This window comes from Microtus ochrogaster, chromosome 6, assembly GCF_000317375.1.
Source record: "Microtus ochrogaster isolate Prairie Vole_2 chromosome 6, MicOch1.0, whole genome shotgun sequence".
In the NCBI taxonomy this organism is placed as follows: Eukaryota; Metazoa; Chordata; class Mammalia; order Rodentia; family Cricetidae; genus Microtus; species Microtus ochrogaster.
In genome coordinates, this window is record NC_022013.1 from 18,937,213 (window position 1) to 18,950,713 (window position 13,501).

Consider the following 13,501-nt stretch of genomic DNA (forward strand, 5'->3'; position numbering starts at 1 on the left):
TATTTTATGTTTATATATACATATATAAAATATCATACATTAACTATTACTTAATAAATACTTAAATAAATGTAAATATTTTTACAAATAGAAGTAAGGTGACCCAGGTTTAATTTCCAGTACGTACGTGACAGCTCACAAGCATCTGTAAGTCTGGTTCTTGGGGATTCAACACCCTCTTCTGGTCTCTGCAGGTACCAGGCACACGGGTGGAATACAGACAAGCACACAAGCAAAACAACCATACACACAACATAAATTAGAGTAGAAGTCACCAAATTCCTATCAACTGTCTAGACTCAGCCCACAGGCCAGGAGAAGTCACAAGGTGTGTCATATGCCCGGGGGGCTCGAATGTGCTGTTAAAATGAGCAGGTTCCTCAGGAAGTAGTTGATGTCAACTGAGAGGCATAAAAGAAAATAGCAAAAGACGAATTCCAGTCAGAATAGCAAAAATAAGCAATCTTGCACAGTTATGTGGGCGCCTCAGCCTTCCTTTCATAGAGGAAGAAAGTGGCACAGGGCTTGGCAAGATGCTGAGCGGGGACAAACAGGGACCACAAATCATCAATGACTGTTCATTTCTGTCAAGCTTTCCGGGACACTTTTGTTAGATTTGAAGGCTGACAGTTCGCCCTGGGCACTTTGTGTCACAAAGGGTAAGACAGCCTTTCACTAAAGGGCTTCTCTCGTAGGCCTCGGGGCTTTGCCTGAAAGCAAGTGAGAATCTTTATTTCCTAATCTAGGTGCTGAGGCACACCAACGCGCCACGGCTGCAGGTGCACACTCCTTCTAACTTCTCTTCTTCCTCTGCCCCGCCTCCCTGCTTTCTTCAATCCAGGAGACTAACTCAATGGTTGGGCTTCCACTTCCTACTCCACGCTCATTCTTCTTCTCATTTTTAATTGCCTAATGCCTTACTCCTTCAGACAATACCGCTCGGATTCTAACCAGGAGGTCCGGCTTCCGGCAGCAGGAGCAGAGCGTCTTCTACCTGCCCATCCTCATAGCAGACAGCGGAGAGCCAGTACTCAGCAGTACCGGCACACTCACCATCCAAGTGTGCAGCTGCAACGACGACGGGCACGTCATGTCCTGCAGTCCAGAGGCCTATATGCTCCCCGTCAGCTTGAGCCGGGGTGCCCTCATCGCCATCCTGGCCTGCGTCTTTGTCCTCTTAGGTGAGTTGCTGGCTCCTTGTTTATGTGTGTGTGTGGGGGGGGGGGAGTCCACATGCTTTTAGCCATGAGTCAGTTAACCTCCTATTGCAGCTACTTGGCATTGGCCTTCTCCCAAGCTAACTTCAAAAGGTGGTAGAGCGAAGCGTGGAGAAAAGCACAGAAGTTGAAGACAGTCCCTTCCCTCAAGGCCTCCTTGGCAAGACTAGAGCACACAGACTTATCAGTTATTTATTGTAAGCCTTAATACCATACTAGATACTGAGATTAATGAGACAGAAACACCCTGACCTTCATAGTTTACCTCAAGGGATACAAGTTCATATTGACACAATAGAACCAAAATTATGTGGGAGAGGATATGATAATCACATTTTCACATACATTTCTGATAAGTAGCAGCTAAATCACAGAGACTGAACAAAAGGCCCCAAACCAAATGTCAGAAGCAGATCCAAGCCTGACTGCAGGCAGGCTATGCATGGGGCACCCTTCCTCGATGACACTCTTCTCCTGAATGTGAATGCCCAGATGTTAGAGGGAATTAAGAGCTAAATTCCTAGTGCTTATTCCACAAGTGAAAAATATAAAACACTAGGAATTTAAATTAAAATAGACTTGAAGACATCCATGTATACCTTTTATCTCTAGCTTACCTAAACACAAAGTGACTGAATGAAATTCACTATAGAAAATGTCAGTCAGCATTGCACTGATTTTCTACGTAGGCCTGTGGAATATTCTCAAAAACATTTGAAAATATAACTTGGGTTTTGGTTGTATTTTGAGTGTTACATCTTATGAGAAAAGAATATAAATAACTCCCCCTCTCCGTGAGACAGTTGTTATGGCTCCTGGTTCTCGGCTGTACTAACAAGTAAAACCTACCTGCAATTCCTGAAGTGTCCGTCAGGTGGCACTAGAAGACCTTGAGTACAGAAAAAGAACCCGGAGTTTTTCCCCTTTTAAATAATCTCTTCCCAGGAGAAATTTCCAAGGTGCCTGGCCTTACTTCTTTCTATCTTTTGAAAATACTTTAAGCTCATCCTGGCCCACAAAGAGTCATCATTACAGAAGTACTTACGTAAAGAGACTGGCTCAGAGTGCTGTGCAAGAAACAATGTAGTTGATAAACCAGGACCCATCTTTTAAATTGTACAGAGAAAGACATTTCCAGAAGTCAAAGTAAACATGAGTGTCATAAAATCCCTAGTCTCACACTTGTTTACTTCTACAGAGCACAACCCTGGTTAAACACAATTCACACAACTCCCAGGTTTATGATGCCGTTGATTTCTCTCTCTCTCTCTCTCTCTCTCTCTCTCTCTCTCTCTCTCTTTCTCTCTCTCTCTCTCTGTGTGTGTGTGTGTGTGTTTGTGTGTGTGTGTGTGTGTATGTGTGTATGTGTGTAATGTCTGGTTGTGGGTCTTGCATTTCTTCCCATCCTCTGCAAGAGGAAGCTTCTCTGTTGATGGCTGAGCAAAGTACTGATCTGTGAGTATAGGAAAGTGTCGTGAGGAGTCATTTTACTGTTGCATTCTTTCACTAAAACAGTAGTATTTGGTCTCACCCTAGGCGTCTGGGCAATGTAGTCTCGGGTTCTTGTTCAATCAAGCAGTGTCAGGATGGAGTGTCATCTCACGGAGTGGATCTTAAGTCAATTAACATTAGTTGGCTATTTCCACAAGCTCTGTGACACCATCGCACTAGCATATCTTGAAGAAAGGGCATTATTGAAGATGGGAGGGTTTCTAGCTGGGTTGATGTTTACTTTTCTCCTTTGGTAGCATGCAGAGTACCAACCCGTACCACACTAGATCTACTTCTCCAAGTTCAATGAGCTGTGCATAGTTGTCTTCAGCAAAGGGGTCTTGCCATCTCTTTGTGGAGAACTTCCTATAGTCTTGGCAACAGCCTGAGGGTTTGGGGATTCCTATGGGACACATTAGATGCAACCCATTTCCAGTACTGGAAACCTCATTTGGTGACAAGGGACAGCCAACTGAGGCTCTGCTTCCTTGATTATTTAGCAATATTGTTTTCATCACCTTCATTTACATATATGTTTTATGAAGTTTCAACTGTATTAGATTTCTGTATTACCCCTCAATTGGTCCTTAATTTTAGCTGTCTTGTCCTATAATCCTTCCCTAACCCCTTCTCTTATCTCCTTTCCTGATTCTCCCATTCCATTCTGCCCTGCCCCCATATCCATCCATAATTATCTAATATATTCTCCTTTTCTAGAGAGAGCTATCTGTCCCACTAGTTTCTTATTCTATACTTGACCTCTGTGATTCTACAGACTGTAACTTGGTTTTTACTGACTTAACAACTAATATTCCATATAAGTGAATACATATTTGTCTTTCTGGATCTGGGTTACCTCATTCAGAATATTTTTTTCCTAGTTCCATTTGCTTACTTGCAAATTTCCTTTGCTTAATACTCCATTGTGAAATGTACCATATTTTCTTTATCCATTTTTTTTTTATTGAAGGATTTCTTGGTTGTTTTCAGTTTCTGGCTATTTTGAGTACAGCATCAATAAACATGGTTGGGCAAGTGTCCCTGTGGTAGGATGAATCCTCTTGGTATATGCCCAAAAGTGGTATATTCCCACCTCCCTTAGGAACACACTGATTTCCATAGTGGCTGTACAAGTTTGCACTCCCAACAGCAATGGATAAGTGTTCTCCTTACTCAACATCCTGGCCTGCATGTTTTATTGATCTCAGCTATTCTGACGGTTGTAAGAGGAAAATACAAAGCAGTTTTGATTTGCAAATTTCCCTAATGACTAAAGATGTTGAACATTTCTTTGTTTTTCGGCCATTTGAGTTTCCTTTTGTACCCCAATTTTCATTGGGATATTTACTTTCTTGTTATCCACTTTTTAAAAGTTCTTTATATATTTTGGATATGAATCCCGTATTAGACATATAGTTGGTAAAATTCTTTTCCCATTCTTGTCACTTTATTTGAATGACCTGCCCTTTGCCTTACATGCCTTTTCAGTTTCATGAGTCCTATCTATTATTTGTTGATCTGAGTGCCTGCACTACTGATGTTTTGTTCAGAAACTTGTCTCCTATGCCAATGCATTCAAGGCTATCCCCAACTTTCTATCAGGTTCAGTGTCTGGTTTTATTTTGAAGTCTTTGATTCACTTGAACTTCAGTAGTAAGTAAGAAGCTATTAGGATTACTGTACATGCAGCCATGTAATTTGCCCAGCTCCATTCAGTGAAGATGTTTTTTTTCCATCGTATAGTTCTAGTTTCTCTATCAAAAATCAGTGTACACAGGTGTCTTCACTGGGTCCATCTGGGTTTTCAATTCAATCCCATTGACCAACTGTGTGTTTTTGTGTCAGTACCATGTAGTTTTTAATTACTATAGCACTGTAGTACAGGAAGGAGTGGTCTGCTTGTCGTCCTGTCCGGCTAGCTTACACCCAAAATAATCACACAGAAATTGTATTAATCAAATTACTGCTTGGCCCATTAGTTCTAGCCTCTTATTTGCTAACTCTCACATCTTGATTCAACCCATTTCTAATTGTCACCACGAGGTTGTGGCTAACTAGGAGAGATTCAGCATGTCTGACCTGGCAGCTCCATGGCGCTCTGTCTCTGCCCTTCTTCCCAGCACTCAGTTCTATCTACTCTACCTACATAAGTTCTGCCCTATCAAAAGGCCAAGGCAGTTTCTTTATTCAACCAATGAAAGCAACACAGACAGAATAACTTCCTACACGAGGGAATGGTGATACCTCCAACAGTTCTTTGATTATTCAGGACTGTTTTCGCTATCTTGGGTTTTGTGTTCCCATATAAAGCTGAAGACTGTCACTTGAAGATTTGTGAAGAATTGTATAGGTATTTTAATGGGATTGTATGGAATCTGTAGATTGCTTTTGGTAGGATAACATTTTTACTATGTTAATCTTATCAATCGATGAACATGGGAGATCTTTGCATCTTCTGAAGACTTCTTCAATTTCTTTCTTCAATAACTTGAAGATTTTTATCATACAAATCTTTCTCATACAAATCTTTCACTTGCTTGGTTAGAGTTAATCCAAGATATTCTGTATTATTTGAGGCTGTTGTGAAGGGTGTTCTTTCACTGACATCTTTCTCAGGCTATTTGTCATTTGTGAATAGAAAGGCTATTGATTTTTGTGAGTTAATTTTGTTTCCAGCTACTCTGCTGAAAGTGTTTATCGGCTGTATGAGTTTCCCAGTGGACTTTTTAGGGTCACTTATGTATACTATCAAATAACTTGCGAAGATATTTGACTTATTCCTAATTCATGTACCCGTGATCTTCTCTGCTTGTCTTATTGCTGAAACTAAAACTTTAAGTACCATATATTGAAAATGTATGAAGAGAGTGGACAACATTGTCTTGTTCCTGATTTTAGTGGAATTTGAGTTCTTCTCCATTGTTTTTATGTGAGCTATGGGATAGCTGTAAACTGCCTTCATTATGTTGATGTATGTCCCTTATATTTCTAACTTTTCTAGGACTTTTTGTCATGAAGAGGTGTTGGATTTTGTCACAGGTTTTTTCGTACATCTAATGAGATGATCTTGTGGTTTTTGTATTTCAATTTCTTTATACAGTAGATTGTATTAATTGATTTATGTATAATGAACTATCTCTGAATCTATGAATGAAGCCAATTTGATTACAATAGATGGTGGTTTTGATGTGTTTTAATTAAGGATGCTAATATTATATTGAGAATGTTTTGCATCTATGTTCCCAAGGTAAACTGATCTGTAATTTTTTGATTGGAATTTATGTGGTTTAAGTATCAGGGCCACTGTGGCTTTGTAAAACAAGTTGGAAAATGATTCTTCTGTGTCTGCTTTGTGCAATAATTTGAGAAGTATTGGTCTTAGCTCTTTTTAAGTCTGGTAGAATTCTACACTAAAACCCCCTAGCCTAAGGCTTTTATTGTTTTAGAGAATTTTAATTACTGCTTTTATTTCACTAAGGAATGTAAGTCTTTTTAAAATGTTTATCTGACTTCAAGTTAAATTGGTAAGTGGTATCTATTGAGAAAATTATCGATTTCTTTAAGATTTTCCAATTTGTTGGAGTACAGGTTTTTAAATTATGTCCATATGATGCTCTAGATTTTCTTGGTGTATTATTATGTTCCTCATTTCATCTCTAGTTTTGTTAATTTAGATCTTTTCTATGCCCTTTAGTTAGTCTGGATAATCTTATTTTCTAAAAGAACCAACTCTGTTTCATTGATTTTGTTTGTGAGGTTTTTTTTTTTTTTTGGTGGGGTTGTTGTTTTGTTTTCTGCTATCAGCCCTGAGTTTGATTATTTTATGACCTCTACTCCTTTGGGGTGTATTGGGGTGTAGTTTCATCTTTTCATTTCAGAACTCTCAGGAGTGTTGTTAAAGTCACTAATATGAGATCTCTTCATTTTTTGTTTTTATTTTATGTAGGCACTTAGTATTATCATCTTGCCTCTTATAATCACCTTCGTTGTGTTCCATAGTTTGGATATGTTGTGTTTCCTTTTCATTCAATTATAGAAAATCTTTCATTTCTTTCCTGATTTCTAACTTAGTCCCATTATTGTGTTTTTGCACTGAGGTCTAGGCATCTGGGTTTGGTATGATTGTAATTCTGGGTGCTGGTATCTGGTCTTGTCTTTTCAGGGTGAGTGTTTTGTCCCTTGGTTTTCGTTGCTCTGTTTTTTAGGGGGTTGTGTTGGTTGTATGTTGCCTGATAGGAAATTCTTCTGGGATCCTGCCATATGTGCCGCTGGGATTTCAGGTAAATGTGTTTCTAGGTATTGGGAGCTGACACTTGGGAATGGAGATGGTCCAGAAAGTTGAAGCTGAGGAATTCACAGGTGGGAGGTTAGCAGGTTGTTCCACTAGGATTTGTTTAGTTCTGAGTCAGAGCAGAGAGTGAGTAGAGGCCCCAAGGGTAATCTGCTACAGAGCTGGGGCTGAGACTAGAAAATTGGATTTGGAGGAGAAGAGGGAGACTGAAGATCTGAAGCTTGCCTACCTTCTTAGATGGCCTAGCTGCTTTCCTGGCAGGTTTGCTTGGAGCATTCCCAGCAAAAAGACTGCTTGATTTGGAGGCTGGGATAAAACAAGAGGGGGGGGGAGGAAAAGGCCTGTGTGACCCACTGGAGATGGGGAAAGGAAAGAAGAGAGGCTGCAGCTAAAGGTCTGCTAAGTTCTGGGGGTGATACTGGAGAAACTAGGTGATTAGATTTGAGGGAAGGCGGGAGAGGTAAAACCCAAAATTGGCTTAGGCTTCCCTGGCTGGAATTATTATTATTTTTTAAAGATGATATTGCCCATACTGGCCTCAAACTCCCAAACTCCTATGCTATGTGATCCTCCAGGCCCAGACAACCTAGTAACTGGAAACACACACACACACACACACACACACACACACACACACACACACACACACACACAAAATGCCTGGCCACTTAAAAACGTTTTCCATTTTCTTTCCTAGCAGCATCTAAAATACCTACTACCGCTAGCAGATGACACAAGTGCCTTCTTTCCCAGCATTTCTAGCAGAATTCAGCAGCCTTGCCTCTACTTTATTAGCAACAGTTGTGACCCAAAGACAGCTTTCATCATTACCTAGTTTATATTAACAGTAATTTCATTAACACAGCTACTCCGTAAGGACAAGTTCATGTTAGAATTGTTATGATCAATGTTATTTCTTTTCATTTAGCAAAGCCTTTTAAAATACATGTTTAGTGTTCGCTGTACCTCACAGATATGAATGTCACTTAGAAACCCATTTTTTCTATGCTATTTTAAATCCAAATCATGCTCCAGTCTTTCACACTAAGTTCAAACCTCCCACCCAGTCCCTTAGAGTCCTATTAGTCACTTTTCCTGAAATCCTGCAGCTCTTGTCCAAGCCTCATCGTTTTACACATAGAGAAAATATGCAAGAGTATGTCATTCATTATTTTCTGAATATGCATTTTGTCACCAATTAATTCCAGTCACAGAAATATTAGGTGCTAACATCACTAACTGCAATTTGTATTCAGCAAACATTTTAGATCTGTTGTTGTGAGCTTTCTTAGTCAGTGACCTTGTAGCACACAGACAACAACACACCACCATTGCCACCGCCCTCTAAGGAAATGCGGTTTATTCTGCAGTGCTGTCAAACTGTCACTGTTCACCGGCTGCAACAAAGCACACCAGGAGAAAATCAATAGCAGTGCTAGAGCCGAGGCGCAACACTCTTCCTGGAAAATGCTTCCAGCCACAGTGATAAACAGTTCACTGGGATTGTCTCTCTCTTCCAGCCACAGCGATAAACAGTTCACTGGGATTGTCTCTCTCTCTCCCCTTTAAACCCTAATGTGCACACCTAGGGAAAAGTGCATTTGTTGGGATAAAATTTTACCCGAACCTTCATCAGCACATCTAACAGTGAGGCGCTTCTCTGGTAACACATTGTCAGATGTAAAACATCTCTGCCCATTCCTTCTCTTCCATGAAAACCACTGGTTCCAGAAAGTCACAAATACCCCTCTAATTAAAGGTCTTTTTGAGGAATCGAGGTTATTGGACTTAAAGGGTCATTCAAGCTTTTAAAAATCTTTTCATTATTTTTTTTTTTTTTAGAATTTCATACACTATATCCTAATCATATATATTCACCCCTAAATTCCTCCTAGGTCTACCCATATTCCCACCGCATCCCCAACTTTGTGTCCTTTTTAAAAATAAATAAATAAATACCCAACCACTCTACTTTGTGTCATCCAGATATTCTAGTGCAGAGCTTTCTCTGGATCAAGGCTCACCTACCAGGAGCCAAACTCCTGAAGAAAACACCAAAGCTCCTCAGCTAGGTTTGGAGTCTGATAAACCCCTACCCACAATGCTGTTAGTTTTTGAATGAGGCATAAAAAGACAATTATTTTTGCTGACACCTACCATAAGTGTCTACATTCATTATTTCTCAGTATATGGTTGTATTTATAGTGGAATCCTGTTAAGATGCTAAATCAAGAAAGCAGAATGTCTATACCCTCCAACCTCACCTACATGTGATTTTTAGGTTATAATAAATGTATGCTAAACTCATTATTCTATAAGCAGGGTGCATATCTTCTACAGCAGGGCACATGCTTTGTGGCATCTTAGTGGGATTTCATACCGGTTGGTTCTGTGTCTACACAGCGTTTCAAAGCAACAGGCTTCTATGAAGCTGTGCAGTGTTTTACGAATCAACTGAAGAAACAGAAAGCCTCATTTGCCCAGGAGCCCCTAATATAACAGTGCAGGAGGGGGAGTCTTCTGAGCTGGCTAAGTAACTGGGGTTTGAAATGCCCAGAGCTTGCCCTGGCTGCCACTGTTCCCGGGGACTGACTCGTGCCTTTCTCTGTGTGCCGCCAGTGCTGGTGCTGCTCATCCTGTCCATGAGGCGGCACCGGAAGCAGCCCTACATCATCGACGACGACGAGAACATCCACGAGAACATCGTGCGCTACGACGACGAGGGCGGCGGCGAGGAGGACACGGAGGCCTTCGACATCGCGGCCATGTGGAACCCGCGCGAGGCGCAGGCGCAGGCGCAGGCGGGCGCCCCGAAGGCGCGGCAGGACATGCTCCCCGAGATCGAGAGCCTCTCCCGCTACGTGCCTCAGACGTGCGCCGTCAGCAGCACGGTGCACAGCTACGTGCTGGCCAAGCTCTACGAGGCCGACATGGACCTGTGGGCGCCGCCCTTCGACTCGCTGCAGACCTACATGTTCGAGGGGGACGGCTCTGTGGCCGGCTCGCTCAGCTCCCTGCAGTCAGCCACCTCGGACTCGGAGCAGAGCTTCGACTTCCTCACAGACTGGGGGCCCCGCTTCCGGAAACTCGCGGAACTCTACGGGGCGTCGGAGGGGCCGGCGCCCGTGTGGTGACGGAAGCCCGGAGGCCGAGGCGCAGCCAAACCCAGACGTTCTCAAAGGCCACTTCTCTGCACGAGGTGTGGCCGCCACAGGAGCAATATTGTGCTGGTCAGTGAGGATGGGAGTGAGTGGACCTAGCAGAGCTCTCTCTGGATCAGCTTTACTTGGTTAGACTAAGTTAAATAATCAGAAGAAAACCCAGGAAGAAGAGGGCAGAATCTCCAGTCACTGTTTTAGACGTTTTATTTATTTTTTTTCCCCCACACTGTATTCAAAGACTTGAAGTATTATGAACAAAAGCTTGGCTTCTTTTTTTAACTATTCACCAAGGCCTTTGACATTTTGCCACCACGAAAAGTACCCATTTTATCTTTGTTCTCCATTTCAGATTGTTTTTCCAGATCATCAGATATGCAGAAATCAACACGCACGCATACACACACACACACCACTGAAAAAATTATTCCTCAGTGAGATTGTTCTAAGATGGATGGTATTTCATTTAACCTTTTTGAGACAAGGTTAAGATTGACTGGGCCTTGCATGAGGGAGGGGTGGGAAGGGTGGGAGAAGGAAGAGACATTGACTTGTGCTCAAGTTTAATAGCTGAACGAAGAGTTGGCATTCCAGCTAATCAAGCATCAGTGAGTCAGACTGCACTGTTCTCCTCTCAGCTTGTTATGCCCTTGCAAAAGTCGGAAGGAAACCGGAAAAGCTGCCTCTTTTGCACTGTAGATGTCTCTTCCATGTGCCAAATGTGGAGATTAGACACAACCAACGAAAGCCAAATATAAAGAAGTATCTGATAAAAGCATGGGTTAGAAGGCTTTCCTAATCTGTGTAAAGTCAATCCAAGGGATGTTTACATACTGTAGATAACCTACTTGAACAAAACCAGTATTATGGAAAAGAAATGGATGTAAGAGAATTACATGTAAAAGTTTTGTATATTTGTTAATAATTTTGTTAATAAATATGATGTACTACATCTCAGTACCTTAGCACTTCTTTTAATAAAAGCTAAATAAATAGAAGGAAGGTGACCTTCATATTTATTTCATTGTTGAGCTAGATGATCATGGTTTACCTCAGGTTGGAAGTGCTTTGTGACACAGAAACTGTGTCAGAGAAACATGAGGCTGTGAATTCTGTGTTGATAGCTGGCCATGTTAATAATATGATTCAATAGCTGATTTTTTTTTAAGATTTTTATTCATTATATATACAGGGTTCTTCCTGCATGTATCCTACAGTACAGAAGAGGACACCAGATCTTATTACAGATGGTTGTAAGCCGCCATGTGGTTGCTGGGAATTGAACTCAGGACCTCTGGAAGAGCAGCCAGTCCTCTTTACCTCTGAGCCATCTCTCCAACCCCCAATAGCTAATGTTTTAGTGACAACTTCATTCTTTAAAAGGGGCAAAGGACCATTTAATACTAAAGGCACAATCATGAATTTGGCATGTATTTTTAGTTTTGGGAGAGGGCATACAACAACAAAGAGGCAAGATATTGTGTCGTTTTCAATTTTATTTCAATGACAAGTTACATAAAAATCAGTTTATCCACTGAAGAAGAACTCATTATTGGAGGGACAAATTTTATTCAACTTCTTTCCCTATAGTAGCTAAAATAAGTAGCATATAATATATACCTAACTTTATCCTTTATATGCATTAGACGTTGAACAAGTGCTTAGCTAACAGACTTGGGAAAGATCTCGCTTTGACATCGTACTACTGAAGAATTACTACATAGTTATCAGTAAAACTGTGAGCAAAATAATCTTCTGATCATCTAAATTATAGCAGTGGCTGTCAGATTTTACCATGTATCAGAATCAAATGGAGGACCCATTGAACTATCTCACCCACAGAATTTCTGATGCAGTAATGCATCAGATGGAAGCAACTTGCCGTTATAACAAGTTACTAGGTAATACTGATGCGGCTGGTGCAGGAACCACATTTTGAGAATAACCAACACACTGCTCTGTTTCTTACCCTATCTCCCCTTCCCCTTCCCTTCTTTTTCACATCCCACTTTCTATTCTCTCTCTTTCTCTGGAAGATTGTATCATCATCCCACATGAACCCTACTCTATCACCGCAGTGCTGTTATTAATGTCTTCTAATAATAAAATCATTTTTACAAATGTACAAGAATAGTGATCAAAGAGTTCAGAAGGCAGATGAGAGTCTTGCAGCCAGTGGGATGTAATTCTGTGCACATCACAAGCTGTACCAACAGCTCAAGTCTCATCTGCATCTTTTTGTAGATGAACTTTTACTGCCCATGAAAGGCAAGCAGCTCTCACTGAGCCTCCTTGAGGGTGAAGCACAACATAAAAATACAGTTAACAATGCAAGAGAATAAAACAGAAATATGTGCCCAGCCTAGATTCTCCAGCATACTGATTTTGTGAAGTTGGGCAAATTAACGTCAATAACATCCTTCCTTTCTTCCATAAGCTCTGAGGATAATTTTACAACTATTTCTCTTTATATTGCATGCTTTACAACTGGGCACATCTGTTATCTTAACCACAAGGGAATATCATGCCCCACATCCTGCAAAGAGAGTCCCCATGATAACGGGCATGGAGTGATTAAGCAATTCCCTGTGTCTTCTAGTTCCTGGGAGGATGCTTAATAGTACAATACAGGAAGTTTGAAAGAAGCCCACAATGGGAGATTTACTGCAGCTCATATTGTAAGCTGAAAGAGATTCCAGCCCTCCAAATGGATCTGAAAAATCCCTTTCTCCTGCTGTAGTGAGCCACCATGCTGATGCTCTTACAGTGAGCAGGAAAAGGCAGTAACTAAGCAGCAGGTTGCCTGTTCAGATTAGGCCAAAGAGCCATAGTCATTCCACCTCTTCCTTCGCCACTACAGGTGGACACAGTGGCCCGGGGTGGCATACTGAGGGAAGGAGGGCATCTGTGCGAGTCAACCGATTTCATATCCAACATAAAACTACAGTCTGGAGGTGAATACAAGCAAAGTCTAAAATCACAATCAATTTTTAATCAAGATGTTTCAGCACAGTAGACAGCAAAAAGATGAAATGGCTCACACAAGAAAGAGCCTATAAATTCTGAAAACAGAATCCATAGATGTAAAAATCAGGATGGGCACATTGAGCAACAGTTAATACCAGGTCACCAATAGTGTTCGACTAGACCTTGATATCAGAATGCCCAGAGCGTTGAAAGAACACTAGGACTTCCACTAAGAGAAGTCACACTACGCAAGTAGCTCCCATTATGGATATGTTGAAGATTCCTCCAGTAAAATTATCTGCTATGTCTCACAATTCAAATTATAGTTTCAAAATGCTAATTTATACTGTGTATAAAAACCAGGTCTGGTGGCACTT

The 13,501-nt window shown here is 41.2% G+C and overlaps 1 protein-coding gene across 1 annotated transcript in view; it reads left to right on the forward strand.

Moving 5' to 3' along the window:
* The window catches only part of Cdh20 (cadherin 20), a 255,653-nt gene extending 244,509 nt beyond the window's left edge, over positions 1-11,144 (forward strand). Inside the window, exons 11-12 of the mRNA XM_005348282.3 lie at positions 930-1,181; positions 9,619-11,144. Of these exons, the coding sequence (XP_005348339.1) occupies positions 930-1,181; positions 9,619-10,133 (767 nt within the window). The 3' untranslated portion in view covers positions 10,134-11,144. The remainder of the gene's footprint in view (positions 1-929; positions 1,182-9,618) is intronic.
* The last annotated feature ends 2,357 nt before the right edge of the window (positions 11,145-13,501 follow it).